Source organism: Scyliorhinus canicula, chromosome 8, assembly GCF_902713615.1.
Source record: "Scyliorhinus canicula chromosome 8, sScyCan1.1, whole genome shotgun sequence".
NCBI classification, from domain to species: Eukaryota; Metazoa; Chordata; class Chondrichthyes; order Carcharhiniformes; family Scyliorhinidae; genus Scyliorhinus; species Scyliorhinus canicula.
This window is the reverse complement of record NC_052153.1, coordinates 29,665,364-29,683,676: the sequence shown is the minus strand read 5'-3', so window position 1 is coordinate 29,683,676 and position 18,313 is coordinate 29,665,364. Positions and strand designations below refer to the sequence as shown.

The window sequence follows — 18,313 nt, the reverse complement described above, 5'->3', positions numbered from 1 at the left end:
TGGGTCTGGCAGATGGAATACAATGTTGACAAATGTGAGATCATCGATTTTGGTCGGAATAACAGCAAAAGGGATTATTATTTAAATTGTAAAATATTAAAACATGCTGCTGTGCAGAGAGACCTGGGTGTGCTCGTGCATGAGTCGCAAAAAGTCGGTTTACAGGTGCAACAGGTGATTAAGAAGGCAAATGGAGTTTTGTCCTTCATTGCTCGAGGGATGGAGTTTAAGACTAGGGAGGTTATGCTGCAATTGTATAAAGTGTTAGTGAGGCCACACCTGGAGTATTGTGTTCAGTTTTGGTCTCCTTGTCTGAGAAAGGACTTACTGGCGCTGGAGGCTGTGCAGAGGAGATTCACTAGGTTAATCCCAGATCTGAAGGTGTTGGATTACGAGGAGAGGTTGAGTAGACTGGGACTGTACTCGTTGGAATTTAGAAGGATGAGGGGGGATCTTATAGAAACATATAAAATTATGAAGGGAATAGATAGGATAGAAACGGGCAGGTTGCTTCCACTGGCGGGTGACAGCAGAACTAGGGGGCATAGCCTCAAAATATGGGGAAGTAGATTTAGGACTGAGTTTAGGAAGAACTTCTTCACCCAAAGGGTTGTGAATCTGTGGAATTCCTTGCCCAGTGAAGCAGTTGAGGCTCCTTCATTAAATGTTTTTAAGGTAAGGATAGATAGTTTTTTGAAGAATAAAGGGATTAAGGGTTCTGGTGTTCAGGCCGGAAAGTGAAGCCGTGTCCACAAAAGATCAACCGTGACCTCATTGAATGGCGGAGCAGGCTTGAGGGGCCATATGGCCTACTCCTGCTCCTAGTTATTATGTTCTAGCAGTTATCATCCTTTGGTCTTCAACATGGGTTCTTATCATAGAAGTTAGGGAAATTGCTCGAAGAGAATGACCTCTCTCTCGGAGTCTCATAGGTAGATTCAATTCCCAATGCTCCTACCCATCTATCAAAATTGTTCTGCGTAACCCTTTTGAATTTGGCATATGTCTGTCCCGGTTGTCTCCTCAAATTCCCTATATACTTTGGGAACCAATTTATGTGCTCCAGAATAGTCTTTTTTTTAACCTTGCCATAATTCTTAGACATCCCATCTGACAGGGAAGCATAAACTTTCAGTGCCGCTCCATGAATTTGCTTTGCATGGGTCTCATGAATCCCGACAGTGCGGTCGGAGACCATTTGGATCATCGGGTATGCATTGACCCTCTGAAAGAGAACCCCACCTAGTCCCACTCCTCCACCCTGTAACCTTTGGACGCTTAAGGGACAATTTAGCATGGCCAATCCACCTGGCCTGCACATCTTTGGACAGTGGGAGGAAAGTAGAGCACCCCAAGAAACCCACGATCAGTGCAAACCTGTGGTCTCTTTTTAATATTGCCGTCTACCGTTCCAAAGGTCCCAGACCCAAGCCCCCAAATTATGTTATGACACCCTGGGCTAGGACGCGGTCAATTTCACTCCCTTTGACACCGAAGTCACAACACAATTTAATTAACCAATAATTCTTGGAAAAATACCCAAAATCTTTGACCCTTGGCTGCTCAAAAATCACAGTTGCCCGGTTTGTAAACTTAAACTCTTTATTAATAACAAGAACTACAATGCAATATGCAGCAAATGCAGCTGGTTAACTATTAACTACTTCCTAATCCCCCACTTACTTAGGCCAACCTCTATAGATACACGCACACACAAGATAGACAAACATAGAGGGGAGGAGAGAAGTGAAAATAATTTTTGTTTTTTAAATTTAGAGTACCCAATTCATTTTTTCCAATTAAGGGGCAATTTAGCATGGCCAATTGGCCTACCCTGCACATCTTCAGGTTGTGGGTGCGAAACCCACGCAAACACAGGGAGAATGTGCAAACTCCATATGGACAGTGACCCAGAGCCGGGATCGAACCTGGGACCTTGGCGCTGTGAGGCAACAGTGCTAACCACTGCATCACCGTGCTGCCCGCGGGAAGTGAAAATAATAAGGAAAAGGAGTCTTTGTTCCAAATGGTTGTCTTTAAGCAGAAGTAAGCTCTCATATCCGGATCTCTGTTTGCAGCACTGTAGCTCTGTTCATTCAGGTTCTCTGTAGGTTCAGAAATACATGACATTTCAGCCTTTCTGGAGAGAGAGAGAGAGAAGAGAGAGAGCAGGTAGGTCCTTGTCCATGTCTATCCAGGTTTCAACTCTGCTTTCCTTAGATCTCTGGAAATCATCCCACTCAGGCAGGGTCCAATCATTGTTACTGAGCAGAATAGGGCCTTTTGGCAAATTCATTGCCTACCAGCCAACCAATCGAACTGAGTCTCACCCCATCTCTCGGACGCCGCAAAGTCTGTGTTCTGCTGTCCAAAGCTAGCAGCACCATTTACTAAGTTGCAACTTCTTGAGTTTCTCATTCTCTCTGCTCCCTGACTTAAAGATTCATGCCCATTAAGCATCCATAGATCAAAACTAAAGAGGAGAAATAAAGGAATCAGCAGGAAGGACCCTTACAATGTATAATATAAGCAGAGGGCCCAGCACTGACCTTAAACAACATGGCCTACCATCTGTTATGGGCCAGGGTTTAGAGAACCCCAAAGTGTATCATGGCATTCACCTGACCCACAACTTTGAATAGATTGTGGTATGGGGACCACACAGCCCATTCTACAGGTGTGGTGCAGCAGAAATTTAAAAGTAATTTTTAAAGCAAAACAATGTTTATTCTATGAACTCAGTTAACTTTTTAAAAACACACAGTGACCATCTTCGCAACCATCAATTCAAATACAACCCCCAAAGAATACAGAATTCTAAGTAATACTTAAACTTTCCTTTTAACATCCATTAGTCAAAAATCCTTTGTACAGAAAGACATCAGGCTTAACTTCACTATTGAGAACAGTTACCACGTTGAAATCGCCAAATTATATAGAGATAGTCTTTAGATGGCAGCGAGATCAAAATTACACCTTCTTTGACTGGCTTCAGCTCCAACACTAAAACAAAAACAGACACACCCAAGCTTTTCCTCAAAGCGAAACACAAAATCAGAGCCACAGCTCAGCTCCACTCACACTCTGACATCACTGCAGACACTTGAGCAGACAAACATTTCTTAAAGTGACATTCCCATGACACATCCTGCAGTATGAAAAATAGTGATTTACAATGACATGCTCTTTCTGTCCGTGAGTCAATTTTTTTCAAATCCAAGGTGACATTGCTTTCTTCCACGAGCCACAATTTTGTGAGCCAGCCTTCCATGTTATGAAATCTTTATCAAAGAACAATACAGCACAGGAACAGCCCTTCGGCCCTCCAAGCCTGTACCGATCATGATGCCATCCTTGGCCAAAACCCTCAGCAATTCTTCATGTTGTATCCCTCTGTACCCATCCCATCCATGTATTTTGTCAAGGTGCTTTTTGAACACTGTTAATGTATCTGCTTCCACAACCTCCCCTAGCAGCGCGTTCCAGGCACTCGCCACTCTCTGCGTAAAAAACCTGCCTCGCACATCTCCTCTAAACTGTGCCCCACGGACCTTAAACCTATGCCCCCTTGTGACTGACCCCTGCACCCTGGGAAATAATGCCTTCCCATTCATTCTATCCATGCCTCTCATAATCTCTTAATCATGTCGTCCCCCAACCTCCTTCGTTTTAATGAGCCTATTCAGCCTCTCCACACAGCTAATACCCTCCAGACCCGGCAACATCCTGGCAAACCTCCTCTGCACCCTCTCCAAAGTCTCCACATTCTTCTGGCCGTGTGGCGACCAAAATTGTGCGAGATATTCCAAATGCGGCCTTACCAAGATTCTATGCAACTGCAGCATGACTTGCCAATTTTTGTACTTGATGCCACATCCAATGAAGGCAAGCATTTCATCTGCTTTCTTGACTACCTTGTCCACTTGTGTTGCCACTTTCAAAGATCTGTGCACCCAGATCTCCCTGACTTTCTATATTCCTGAGAGTTTTGCATTTACTATATATTTCCCCTCTATGTCAGATCTACCAAAATGAATTACCTCACATTTGTCCGGATTAAACTCCATTTGCCATTTCTCTGTCCAGGTCTCTAACCTATCCATGTCCTACTGTATCCTCTGATAATCCTCAACTCTATCTGCCACTCCACCAACATTGGTATCATTACAAACTTACTAATCAGACCAGCTACATTTTCCTCCAAAACGTCTTATAAAATACCGAATATCTCCTTTTTGATGTCAACATGACCCAGACTATCCACACACCCTACCCGAGAATCACTTTCCACAAATACCTCTTCTTTGGGGAATACTGATGCAAAGTATTCATTTAATACCTCATCCATTTCCACTGGCTCAACACATAGATTCCCCCCACTGTCCTTAAGTAGTCCAATCCTTTCCCTGGCCACCCTCTTGCATTTTACATATGAATAAAAAGCTTTGGGATTCACCTTTATCCTACTTGCCAAGGACTTTTCATGACCCCTCCGAGCTCTCCTAATTTCCCGCTGATGCACCTTCCTACTTTCTTTATACTCCTCAAGGGTTTCGACTGCCCCCTCCTTTCTGGAACATACAAAAGCCTCATTTTCTTTTTGACAAGGTTCACAATATCCTTCGTTATCCAAGGCTCCCTAAACTTCCCATACTTATCCTTTGTTCTCTCAGGAACGTGACTTTCCTGAATCCTAATCAACTGTCGCTTGAAAGACTCCCACATGTCCGATGTTGATTTACCCTCCAACATCCACACCCAATCCAAATTCTTCAATTCCTGTCTAATGGTATGGTAACTCCATAACCCGCGGGTTACCCTCATCCCAAAAGTATCCTAAAACTTACGGAATTGTGGTCACTACTCACAAAATGTTCACCGACTGAAACCTCAACCACCAATCCTAGCTCATTCCCCAATACCCGGTCCAGTACTGCCCCTTCCCTTGTTGAACTATTTACATATTGCATCAATTATTGTTATGGGGATTGACATACTTATTGCTGATTATTGTTTATTGTTGGTGGGTGTAAATTTGGGAGAAAATGTGAAAAAGGAGAATAAAAATATTTTTTTTTAAAAAGAATCCCTTGTGGATACACCTTACAAACTGTGCCCATCCAAACCCTTAGCACTAAGTGAGTCCCAGTCAATGTAGGAGCAGTTAAAATCCCAACCCCAACTTCCCTGTTTATTTTCCACCTATCCAAAATCTCTCGACATATCTGTTCGCTATCTCTCGCTGGCAGTTGGGGGGCACTGTAGTAAACCCCCAACATTGTGATTGCTCCCTTCCTGTTCCTGAGCTCTACCCACATTGCCTCATTGTATGAGCCTTCCGAGGTGTCCTCCCGCCGTACGGCTATAATATTCTCCTTAACCAGTAATGCTACTCCCCCTCGCGTTTTACATCCTGCTCTATCTCTCCTGAAGCATCTGTATCCTCCAACATTCAGCTGCCAATCCTACCCTTCCTTTAACCACGTTTCTGTGATAGCTACAACATCATAATTCCAAGTACTAATCAATGCTCTAAATTCATCTGCCTTGCCTGCTGTACTTCTGGCATTGAAACAAATACGCTTCAGACCATTGCTTTGTGGCGGGATTCTTCCGTACCCGGCGGGACTGAGTGGCATGAACCACTCCAGCGTCGGGCCGCCTCAAAGGTGCGGAATCCTCCGCACCTTCAGGGGCTAGGCGGCGCCGGAGTGGTTTGTGCCCCGCCGGCCAGCGTGGTAGGCCTTTGGCACGGGAGTGTCAGCGGCTGTTGACGTCATCCCCGCGCATGCACAGGAGGGGGTTTCACCTTTGCGCCGGCCATTGCGGAGGCCAACACGGCCGACGCGTAGGAATAGAAAACCCCCACAAAACAGGCCCTCTCGCGGATCGGTGGGCCCCGATCGCGGGCCAGGCCACCGGGGGGCACCCCCCTGGGCCAGATTGCCCCCCCCCCCAGGACCCCGGAGCCGCCAGGTCCCGCCGGTAAGGGACCTAGTCGAATTTACGCCAGTGGGATCTGCATAGAACGAGCGGGATTTTGGCCCATCACGGGGGGGAGCCCGCTGACCGGCGCCAGAGAATTCGGCAGCTGGCGGGGGTGGGAATCACCCCCCCACCCCCCCCCCCGCCGATTCTCCGACCCGGCGGGTGGTCGGAGAATCCCGCCCTTTGAACAGACAGGGTGGTGTTGTGCTGTTATTTTTGTTCTCTATTTCCCCTTCAGGTATTACACCTTTTAAGCTAACGCTCTGGTTCCCATCCCGCTGCCATACTAGTTTAAATCCTCCCGATTGACTCCAGCAATCCTCCAGCCAGGACATCGGTGTACCTCCAGTTTAGATGCAACCCCTCCTCCTTGTACAGGTTCCACCTGCTCTGGAAGAGATCCTAATGGCCAGAAATCTGAAACCCTCCCTCCTACACCATTAGTTTAGTCACTTGTTTAGCTGCACTATCCTTCTATTTCTAGCCTCACTGGCATGTGGCACAGGGAGTAATCCTGAGATTACAACCCCAATGGTCCTTCTTTTTAGCTTACTGCCTAACTCCCTGAACTCTTTCTGCAGGACCTCTGGCTGTTCACCCTCCCCCTTCAGGATGTTCTATGTTCGTTCTTGACCCTGGCACCAGGGAGGCAACATATCATCCTGGAGTCTCTTTCACGTCCACAGAAGCACTTATCTGTGCCCCTTAATATAGAGTCCCCTATAACTATCGTTCTCCTGCACTTTGCCCTTCCTTGCTGAGCAACTGAGCCAGTTGTGGTGCCACTTTGCTGCCTGCTATTGTTTTCCCCTGATAGGCTATCTCCCCAAACAGTATCCAAAATGGTATACCTATTAGAGAGGGGGGAAGCCACAGAGGATTCCTGCACTGACTGCCTGTCCGCCGCTTCTAGTGGTCACCCATCTATCTGCCTGCTCTTTGGGTGTGACATCCTTGACCCTGGCACCAGGTCTCTAAAACTCCTATCTGTGATTCTTTCCGCCACCTGCATGCTTCTCCATGCATTCAACTGCTGCTCCCTGAGCTTTATGTCTCACCTCCCTTACCCAGACTGCTCTCGGCTTGCTCCGCTCAGCTCCACTCCTGAAAGGAAGGCTGGCATAATATACACACAAGTATATGATGGTGCACGGACAGGCATTGATTGACACACAAGATGACCAATGAACACGCAGAACACAGCAGCCAATCACCAAACAGGACACGACCACTATAAAGCCAGAGGGCATTCGTTTTCCCGCTCTCTTGGGATCCAGCCTCTGAAACAGTCAGAGCCCGTGAGCAACAACTAGAACACACACCATGTGGTAGTAAGATAGTCTGGTCAGGTTAGCCTCAGGTCTCCAGTCAACTCAGCATAGTATCAAGCCACAGTTAAAGTATGTATGATAGTTAAGAGTTCAATAAAATAGAGTTATAGAGTTGCATTTCTTCAAGTGTTGGAAGCCTGTCTCTCTCTCTCTGCTGCAGTAAGCGCAGCCCTCGCAGACGCAGCTTACCGAACACATCATGGTACCAGTGAGTCATGTTCAAGTTTGACGGACCTATCTTGTGATAGTCTGCCTTTGACCAACGATCTGCTATCCGGTAACATGGACAGCATCCGCCCTCCCCCGCCGCTCCACATCGCCGGCAACCTCGGTGCAAACTGGAAGATTTTTAAGCAGAAGTTTCAGCTGTATCTTGAAGCCACCGACCTCGAAGCCGCATCGGATGCCAGGAAGATTGCTCTCTTCCTCTCTACAGAGACCACGCTATCCACATCTTTAACTCCCTCACTTTTGCTGAAGGCGAGGACAAGACAAAGTTTAAAACAGTTATGATGAAGTTCTACAGCCGTTGTGACATCAAAGTCAACGAGAGCTTTGAACGCTATGTGTTCCAGTAGAGGCTTCAGGGTGAGGATTAACCTTTTTATTCCTTCTTAACCCATCTCCGTATTCTCACGCAGTCCTGCAACTACGGCTCCACTTCCGACTCCATGATCCGCGACCAGATCGTTTTCGGGGTCCACTCAGATCCCCTTCACCAGCAGCTCCTTAAAGTTAAGCAGCTCACCCTTACCATCGCCATCGAGACCTGCATCCTACATGAGCACGCTAATAACCGATACTCCCATATCAGGGTGGCAGAGACTGCGCGGCAAGGCCACCACGATGCGGAACGGGTGCAGGCCATATAACAGCTCCAGGGCCTGAGTCTGGATGAGGCCAGCCATTTCGCGCGCTTTTCCCGGGCTCCTGCACATGCGCGCAACGACCAAGGGGACGGCGAGGCCAACGACCGAACTGCGCAGGTGCGCACATCGTTCGACAGCACCGCGGTGGCGCACGGAGCATCCTGACGTCGGCGCTATGACGTGCAACAACTGTGGCTCCGCCCACTTAAAGTGGCAATGTCCCGCGAAATCTCGACGCTGTCTCCAGTGTGGCAAACGTGGCCACTACGAAGCCCTATGCAAATCTCCTCAACTGCCCAACACACAGCGATCCCAGCCACAGCGCAGGAACGTCCGGTCAGTACAGCAACCCGTTGCTGACTCCGACTCCAACATGGTTCCAGATCCCGACACCGAGGGCCTCACATCCACATTTTGGGTGGGCATCATTACCAAGCATACGATGGTTTCCGCCAAAAAGGTGAAACAACTCCCAGTGATGAGCATTGATCCGGACGACGTGTGATGTGCCACCCTTACCGTCAACAAGGCTCGCATACACTTCAGGCTGGACACCGGCGCTTCAGAGATCCTCATTTCAAAGTCTGACCTTGATACAATCCACGTCAAGCCGAGCATTCTTCCACCGGCCTGCCAGCTTCTCGACTACAATGGCAATGCCATTGCTGCCAGTGGCTCATGCCAGCTTGCGGTATCCCATCATTCTTCAAAAGCAACTCTGCGTTTTGAAATTGTAGGAACCAACAGAGCTTCCTTGCTCGGTGCTCAGGCCTGAAAAATCTTGAATCTTGTCCACCGGGTTCACGCCATGTCGTCCGCTGAGGCAACGGCCACGCCAGATGTCAACTTCCAAACCAAATTAGATGACATCATAGCACAATACCACAGCATCTTCAAAGATATGGGCACACTCCCCTACCGATACAAGATACTTCTGAAACCGGATGCCACACCTGTGGTTCATGAACCGCGTCGGGTGCCGGCACCCCTTAAGGACTGCCTCAAGCAGCAGCTGCAAGACCTCCAAGACCAGGGCGTCATTTCTAAGATCACGGAACCCACGGACTGGGTTAGCTCCATGGTTTGTGTCAAAAAAACGTCTGGGGAACTTTGCATTTGTATCGACCCCAAAGACTTGAACCGTAACATCATGAGGGAACACAACCCTATTCCTAAAAGAGAAGAGCTCACCTGCGAAATGGCTCACGCCAAGTTTTTCACGAAGCTGGATGCCTCCAAGGGGTTTTGGCAAATACAGCTGGACGCGTCCAGTCGAAAGCTGTGCACATTTAACACCCCGTTTGGTCGTTACTGTTACAACCGGATGCCCTTTGGCATGATCTCCGCCTCGGAGGTGTTTCACCGAATAATGGAGCAAATGATGGAGGGCATCGAAGGGGTGCGGGTGTACGTCGATGACATCATTGTCTGGTCCACAGCTCCTCAGGAGCACATCGATCGCCTCAAACGAGTGTTCCAAAGGATCCATGAGCATGGCCTCCGACCTTACAAAGCCAAATGCTCGTTCGGTCAAGCAGGAATAAAGTTCCTAGGCTACCATATTTCGCAGTTCTGTATGCAGCCAGATGCAGACAAGGTGTCGGCGATCAACGCTTTGAAAACCCCAGAGGACAGGAAGGCAGTCCTCCACTTCCTAGGGATGGTCAACTTCCTTGGGAAGTTTATCCCCAAACTTGCATCGCACACCACAGCACTCCACCATCTTGTTGCTCGTTCGGTAAACCAGAATTTGTCGCCCGTCACAGAGACGGAATTTATAGACTGAATGTTGTATTACCTTGTGATCCGTTTACACATCTGTACATATTGTTTCTTAGTAATTTGTTGTATGCCCTCTATCTGCACTAGACACCTTCCCATATAAATATGTTCACGTACTTTGTATATAGTCAGGCTCCTACACACGTAAATACATTCACATACTTTATAGATAGTCAGGCTCCTACACACACTCACTATTTATTGACCTATACACATAGGGGGGGGAGATGTCATAATATACACACAAGTATATGATGATACACAGACAGGCATTGATTGACACACAGGATGACCAATGAACACAGAACACAGCAGCCAATCACCAGACAGGACACGACCACTATAAAGCCAGAGGGCACTAGTTTTCCCGCTCTCTTGGGATCCAGCCTCTGAGACAGTCAGAGCCCGTGAGCAACAACTAGAACATACACCGTGTGGTAGTAAGATAGTCTGGGTAGGTTAGCTTCAAGTCTCCAGTCAACTCAGCATAGTGTCAACCCACAGTTAAAGTATGTATGATAGTTAAGAGTTCAATAAAATAGAGTTGCATTTCTTTAAGTGTTGGAAGCCTGTCTCTCTCACTGCTACAGTAAACGTAGTCCTCGCAGACCCAGCTTACCCAACGCATCAGGCACCACCTGATCCCCATCAGTCTTAATTAATTTTAGTCTCGGCATCTATATTTTCCAACCATCGACTCCCCGAATCTCTGGATCGAAACTCTTCCCCCCCCCCCCCACCCCCCCACTCCCTCCAATCTCCACATACTCGCTCCTCCCTCCATCTCCTCTCTCCACCCCCACCCTCCCTCCATACCCTTTCTCCCGTACATCTCTCCCTCCAAACATTCCCCCTCCACCCACACACTTCCTCTTTCTTCCAAACACTTCCACCTCTTTCCAAACATTTATATTTTTTGGACCCTTGTTCTCCCTCCAAACACTGCCCCATCCCCTTGCTTCTCCCCTTCGCACAGACTCTGGCTCCATCCCTTTCCCCAGTCTCTCGCTTACTCCCTCCAGGCATTTCGACCTCACTGACCTCACCTCACTCCCTGGCTGGACTCTGGAAAGCCTCACTTTGCTTCTGAGTTGAATCTCTGCCTGACCCCGCCTCGCTCCCACGTTGACTTTACATCTTGACAGGGCGTTCCGAAAAATGTCACTTACAGTTTATAGCTGGCCTTGTAAGTGTATCTCTTAAGTTGGTGGTGTTGGGGGGAGGAGAAAGAGAATGGAGCAGAAGGGTGGGGAGTGAGGGAAGGGGCAAAGAGAGAAGGGAAGGGGCAAAGAGGGGGGGGGAAAGGGGACGGCGTGAAAGGAGGGAGGGATTTGGGGGGGGCACAAGGGGTGTGGTGGGGAGAGAGAGGTTGGATGGGGTGCAAGGTGAAGATAATGTGACCTTATTCACTACATACTTAATCAGCTTGGCCTTAGGAACATTTTGGCTGTATTTTTGTCACATTTTGTAGATGACAATCAACTATATTTTTGTAAAACTAAATTTAGGGGACCCAATTCTTTTTTTTCAAATTAAGGGGCAATTTTGTATGGCTAATCCACCTACCCTGCACATCTTTTTGGGTTGTGGGGGTGAGACCCACGCAGACATGGGGAGAATGTGCAAACTTCACATGGTCAGTGACCCGGGCCCAGGATCAAACCCAGGTCCTTGATGCCGTGAGGCAGCAGTACTAACCACTATGCCACCATGCTGGCCCTTGATATCATTTTACATCTCAAGTATGGTTTCTTTGTGAAATGATAGCTAGATGGTCAATTCTGGGTGAAAATGAAATAGAATGATAGCCAAACGATTGCTTTTGAGTGCAAGTGTTTTCTAATGGTGACAAAATGATAGCACTTGAGAACAATTGACTTGACGAAATGGCAAAAGGATTGCAATTGAGTGTAGTTGATGTCAAATGAACACTGTTGAAAGCAAATTATGTCAAATGATATGAAACATTTCGGGTAAGGACACTTTAGCGAATCTTGACAGCATATATGGGAGAAAATCGTTAATTGTGCCTGTCAGCGTGTCAAGTAATTTTATTACTAGCACACTTTGGTTGAGTTTCAAAGCTCTTTGGGCTAGGAATCTTTGTAAATTGTCAAAACAACATTTGAATGGTCGATGAAATGTTTTACCTAAGTACAAAAGTTGTTTGCCTTTAATTCTGAACAGTAGAAGTCATAGTAATACAATTGAAAACTGCAATGTTGCAGTTTTCTTTTTAACATTTTATCTGAAAAGTGATTTGTGGTAAAAAAAAAATTAAGTTGTGGACTTGGATATTTAGTTATCGCATATCTATTTTAATAATAGAATTGTGAATGGTACACAAAGCATCCTTATTCTTGTACATATTAATATGGTTGTCTCCTTTAGTGCTAACTCTTCATTTTGTTTTCATCTTTTTCTAATTTCATTTACATTTCCCTCCATTTCATCCATTTTGTTCCCAGCCAGAATCTCTCTCTAGTCGTTCATCAACATTTGTTCTTAGTGGACAGAAAAATTCCTCTACTAACCCATTCTCCCTTGATCCATCCAAGGTAAATGTATCATTTTACATGTGATAGTAAACCCCTTTGAAAGCTATTGGTTCATTCTTTGTTTATTGGCAGTATTTGTTCAGTGTGCTGAGTTTTGAGTGTCACTGCTCTAAAACTAAACAAGTAACATACTCATTAACAATTAAATTTCAGAATTTCTGGGAAACATTTTGTGTTTCTGTGGAATTTTCAATGATCAACAATTTTTAGGCAGACATGTGCCTTATTTGTCAAATGTTTTGTCATATGCTTCGCTCTAGGAAGCTATTTTCTTTGGAAATATCTATATCCTGTTACATTTAGATGATCATACAGAAACTTCATATATTAGCAATTGTTTATTTTATGAGTTTAGGTTTGTTTCCGAGAGCAAGTGGTGTAAATCGATGCAAATTGCTTTAGTAGGTCCTGATAGGATATAATATTTTAATCTGTATTAATCTACAGTGGTTTACGTGCTTAAGCAGTAGTCTGTATGCTTTAATATTAAAATGTTTTGGCGTAAAATCAGGGATCCACTTTCTGCTGTTGTAAGAAGAAATGAAGATGTTATGTTACACAAGTCACAAAATTCAGCTCTATAGAACCTTTTCAGTGATACATTGTGTGCCATCTATGAAAAAACGTTTAGTAGATTAAGATTGTTTTTGTTGGAAAGACGGAGGTTGAGGGGGGACCTGATTGAGGTCTACAAAATTATGAGAGGTATGGACAGGGTGGATAGCAACAAGCTTTTTCCAAGAGTGGGGGTGTCAATTACAAGGGGTCACGATTTCAAGGTGAGAGGGGGAAAGTTTAAGGGAGATGTGCTTGGAAAGTTTTTTACGCAGTGGGTGGTGGGTGTCTGGAATGCTTTGCCAGCGGAGGTGGTAGAGGCGGGCACGATAGCATCATTTAAGATGTATCTAGACAGATATATGAACGGGCGGGGAACAGAGGGAAGTAGATCCTTGGAAAATAGGCGACAGGTTTAGACAAAGAATCTGGATCGGCGCAGGCTGGGAGGGCCGAAGGGCCTGTTCCTGTGCTGTAATTTTATTTGTTCTTTGTTCTTGTTCTATGTACCATTATGCTTATAAAATCTCATCCATTGCATACATGCTATCTGGTACGAAGCACAGTAGATGTCACGTGCGAGGGTATTAGTGCACCGAGGTAAATAAGTATAATAGGAAAATTATGATGTCAGACAATGTGTAAGGCTGATTTGGCACCAGTGCACATATGTTGGCTGTTCTGGCTGAATGCCTGGAAGTATGTGCATGCTATGAGGCATGGGTGTGAGGTTAATCACAGTGGTCAGTGTGTGACGATGAGATGAAGCAATGCACATTAGGCAGGAGTCGTAATTAATAGAGATTGCTGGCAGGTGAGTGCTTGTAATGTGTGCATTAAGCAGTGTGTGAAGGCTAATGGTGCAGTTCGTGGGACATGGAATTTCACAGTATTTTCACCATTCAAGTTATTGAACTTGGGGCAGCACTGCATCCAGATCCATGGACAAGACTTCTGGCATGGCTTGACTGCCATGACTGTCTGACTGAACTCCCTTTTTAAAGCTTGTGTAGAATAGCGCTGGAATCTTGAAGCGCTGTCTTTGTCGTGTTGTACCATACTCTTTCCTCGGTCAACCTCATTTTTGTAATTTTTGCAGCTCCTGCATTCAAAATGCATTCCACCTTTAAAGGGCGCAAAGTGATTTGAAGTGATGCGGGTTGGCTTGAATTCTTTCTAGCCTTTCATGGTTTTGCGTCTCCTGCTCAGGCATGCAGCCACTCAACAGTGTGCAGCGCTGACTGCACACTACTGCAATCATTTAAATGAGCAGATAGCCCCATTTTGGGGGGGTTATGGTATTTTACACAGGCTGGGCATCTCCATGACACTGAAAATTGAAAGCAAGCAACTGCACCTGATTGCCTAAATATACTTGACTATCCTTTACAAAATAGTTGCGCACTTCCCCAAAATGGCAATTGAAGGTGCGTGCATGAAGTCTGCTCCAGACTTCACCTTTTGACAAAGAATTTACTTTGCAGAGCGTATATCTATATCTACATTCAGTTCATTCTTACAACTTGATCACATTACTATCTTCTAAATGTAGCATTTTATTTTCATTCTAATATCCATATTCTGTGAAGGAAGCAAGTTAGAGACAGTACTGCATGTACTTCATATAATTGGGTACCATATTCAAATTGGGTTTGGAATAGAATTTAAAGTTGGTCAGCTATGTCATACAATAGAAAACTATGATGATAAATGCAAGAGAGCCTCACATCAACAAATGTAGGTCAAAACATGCAGACATTTAGCTCCTCTCTATTAAGTGAGGGAATTTTTTGTGATTCTCAGTACATATTCCTGACATTAATTAAACCCGATTTTGAAGAATCGATTCGTAATTCAAAAGGAAATATTGGTTGTGGATTTGGATTGGGAGAGAGATTAAATTGATTAATGCGATCCTAAATGAAGATAAAATGCAGGGACTATCTGTCCTCTAATTTCTAATCCGATTCTATGTGGCCAGTCGGAAAGTCTGTACAAAAGGGTTATGGGTCGGAGCAGCATTATGATATCATAGCACAGATTATCTGATCCACATTCCTTTGAGTGTGTTATCCTTTAGAATTGCTGAATTTACCCTTGTCTCTATTTGAACCCTGTGATGATAGGGATTAGCAATTTTTGTGAGAACATTTTGTTGCAGATTATGACTTTACTTTTGTCTTGGTTTCAGAAACAACCTTTGTCTTTCCTGCAATCTAACCCCTTGCCTGAATCGAGCAGTGGCAGCAGCAGTACTAACCCATTTGCTGACTCTTTTCAGACCCGCAATAGCCAGGTTGGATGATGCTAGCATGTTCTTTTTTCAGTCTAAGAACCCTTTTTATGAGTGTTTGCTTTTATTGTCATTGTACTTTACAATTTTCATAATACTTGTTAAAACTAAAAAGTTAACTGCAGTATTTTGATATATATTGCTGTTAAGAAATATAATTTATCATTAAGATAAAGCTGTTCAGCCTGAACCATACCAATTTCATGTTCTACATAATCCTAACATCTGTTAAAAATATATTGTTATCTGACCAACTTTACGTTTATTTTGATGACAACGATAGGATAACTGAATTAGAACCGGTCCTTTCATTGTTAGATAGGGTCTTGTATTCAATATCAGCCCAAACTGAAGGACTGGACATACCTGTCTCTGGTGGCTGTGACGATGCTGAGCTTGGGTAGTTTTAACTCGGTTCCTAGTGGGAATAAGTTCGCAACTGTAAATTGTACTTAACTTGGCACTGAATTCATTATCATAGTTAGAGGAGATATATTTTCCTCTATTCATTGATTTTAGTAAAGAGTGGTTGTAAGTTAAAGAGGACCCTCTACTTAATCTATTTTTATGTAATAGTGAGTGGAAGAAATTATTACATGCAAAGAGAATGAAAATTTGGATACTTTAGAAATGCAAATAATCCCATACATAGCATTGTTTTGTGGTTCAAGTTAACGCAGATTGTTGGGTGCAGAGAAATTTAAATTTAATCTGACTCATTGATCTCAGATTGCTTGTTGGTGCTATTAACAAAAAGCAGGAAAATTAATTTTGTCTAACACAAATAATGCAGTCAATTCCCCTATTAGTATTGTAAATGGTCAAGATGATGCAGACCACGATGAGTTGTTTCTCCTTGCCCAGAAGAGTTGAAGAAAAATACAGAACACTTGAATGAGAATTAATTCAAAACTAATCTGCAGAAACAATACTTTGGAGTATTAATCCATGGAACAGAACCCCTAGGGAGATGGTAGATATGGATGGTATTGAGTCATTCAGATGAAATTTAGATTGATTTTTAAGAATATAATATTTTGGGATGCATTATATGCGTAATTTGAGACGTAGTGAGCGTGGCAGGCTTGGGACGAACAGCTCATGTTGGGCCTATGATTCCCAAAGCTTGGGGCATGCTCCGACAAAATGCTTTCTGGTTTTACTCTTAACTGGCCTTGCACCGGTTTTAATATTGTGGCCCCTTGCTCTAGATTCCCAGCGGAAATAGTTTTGCTTTAACTGTCTCATCTATCACTTTAAGCACCTTAATACCATCACCCCTCAATCTTATAATTTTAGGAGAATACAAACCAGGTTTATGCACTTTCCTCTGAAATTAAACCCTCATATCATTCTAGTGAATCATGTTGAACTATCTTGACCAATATATATTTACATATGTTTGGTTTCCAAAACTAAATGCAGACTCCAGATGGGAACTAACCAATGCTTTGAGCAACTCAACATTTTTGAACTCCAGTTCAAGTCTTCTTGAACTTGTGCACTAACCTTTAGTGATTGTGTGGATAGACTCTTACATCCCTTTGCTACTCCACAGATCCGATAAAATGTGTTGTTTTTTACCTTCTTAGATCCACAGTTTACCTTATTTTTAACTTACACTTTTCCACATTGAAGTCCATTTGTTTTACCAGGTCACTCGTTTGTCCCTTTGCACTTTTGCTCCAAACTACATTACTTAATGACCTTCTTAATTTACTGTCATCTGTAAATGTGGATATACCACTCTATTCTTACATTCAAGTTTTTGTTGGAAATGGTTGAGGCTTCAGTCCAGATGTTCAGAGAACATTTGTCACAGTCCGCTAACCAGAGAACGTTCCCTTTATCTGTACTTTCCCGTTTCAAACCACTTATACCAAAAAAATGTTACTTTCAATTTCATCAGCTATTTTTTGCTAATTATTTCACAGCTGGACCATCTGGTCCTCTAAGTGGAGGACAGATGTTTCCCCACCGAAGAGGAAGGGAAACCGAGGTGTGAAGCACTTGCCACTCAGTATCGTGCCTTGACATAAGTGTTGGCAATAGTAGGGGAAATTATTGCCTTAGCATCGGGGTGGGGAATCTAAAGAAGGAGATGAAATTGAAAGGAGAGAAAGGGTGAAAACACCAACAGTAAACTGATTTTTAAATTGTAAATATTACTTTATATTGTCAATTAAATTAAAGAACGCGAGGAATCTTAAAGTTACTGCATTCCTTATGATAAAAGCAGTTTGGGATAGGTTGGAATTGTATATTTGCCTCCCCATAAATTTTGGCTTCAAAATCTCGACTGCAATCTTGGCTGAAATCCATAAACTCGGAACATCTATTGAGATTTAAATTTTGGAACTGCTTGATTAGTGTGGTTTAGCCTTACATTGGGTAAGCTCCCTGGCCCATAGAAGAAACTTATTTTTCTGGACTCTTTTTACTTAATTATTTATGGTCCCCAGAGCCTTAAATAGTTACTTATGATATAATTTCCATATTATGCTGTCAACAATAGTATCTGTGTATCAGTGATGAAAGCATATACTTCTCAACTACAAAGAAGCGCGGCACGGTGGCACAGTGGTTAGCACTGCTGCCTCACAGCTTCAGGGGCCCGGGTTCAATTCCGTCCTCGCTGACTGTGTGGAGTTTGCACTTTCTCCCCGTGTCTGCGTGGATTTCCTCCGGGTACTCTGGTTTCCTCCCAAAGTCCAAAGATGTGCAAGTCAGGTGGATTGGCCATGCTAAATTGCCCCTTATTGTCCAATAGGTTAGGTGGTATTACTGGGTTAGGGGAATAGGGTGGCGGCGTGGGCTTAAGTAGGGTGCAGACTCGATGGGCTGAATGGCCTCCTTCTGCGCTGTAAATTCTATGAACATTTTTTTCTCAATTTTTCTTGACTCTTCCACTGACTGTACATTGTCATATTGCTTGAA

The 18,313-nt window shown here is 44.3% G+C and overlaps 1 protein-coding gene across 12 annotated transcripts in view; it reads left to right on the top strand.

The window, feature by feature from the left end:
- LOC119970168 (multiple PDZ domain protein) overlaps nucleotides 1–18,313 on the top strand; it is a 416,554-nt gene that overhangs the window by 288,318 nt on the left and 109,923 nt on the right. For 7 of the 12 annotated variants that reach the window (XM_038804325.1, XM_038804326.1, XM_038804330.1 and 4 more), the window contains 2 exons: nucleotides 12,439–12,528; nucleotides 15,275–15,379. The exons of 2 other annotated variants lie outside the window; for them this stretch is intronic. In XM_038804325.1, the coding sequence (XP_038660253.1) occupies nucleotides 12,439–12,528; nucleotides 15,275–15,379 (195 nt within the window). The remainder of the gene's footprint in view (nucleotides 1–12,438; nucleotides 12,529–15,274; nucleotides 15,380–18,313) is intronic. 3 more of the 12 variants (XM_038804332.1, XM_038804334.1, XM_038804329.1) reach the window with 1 other exon arrangement.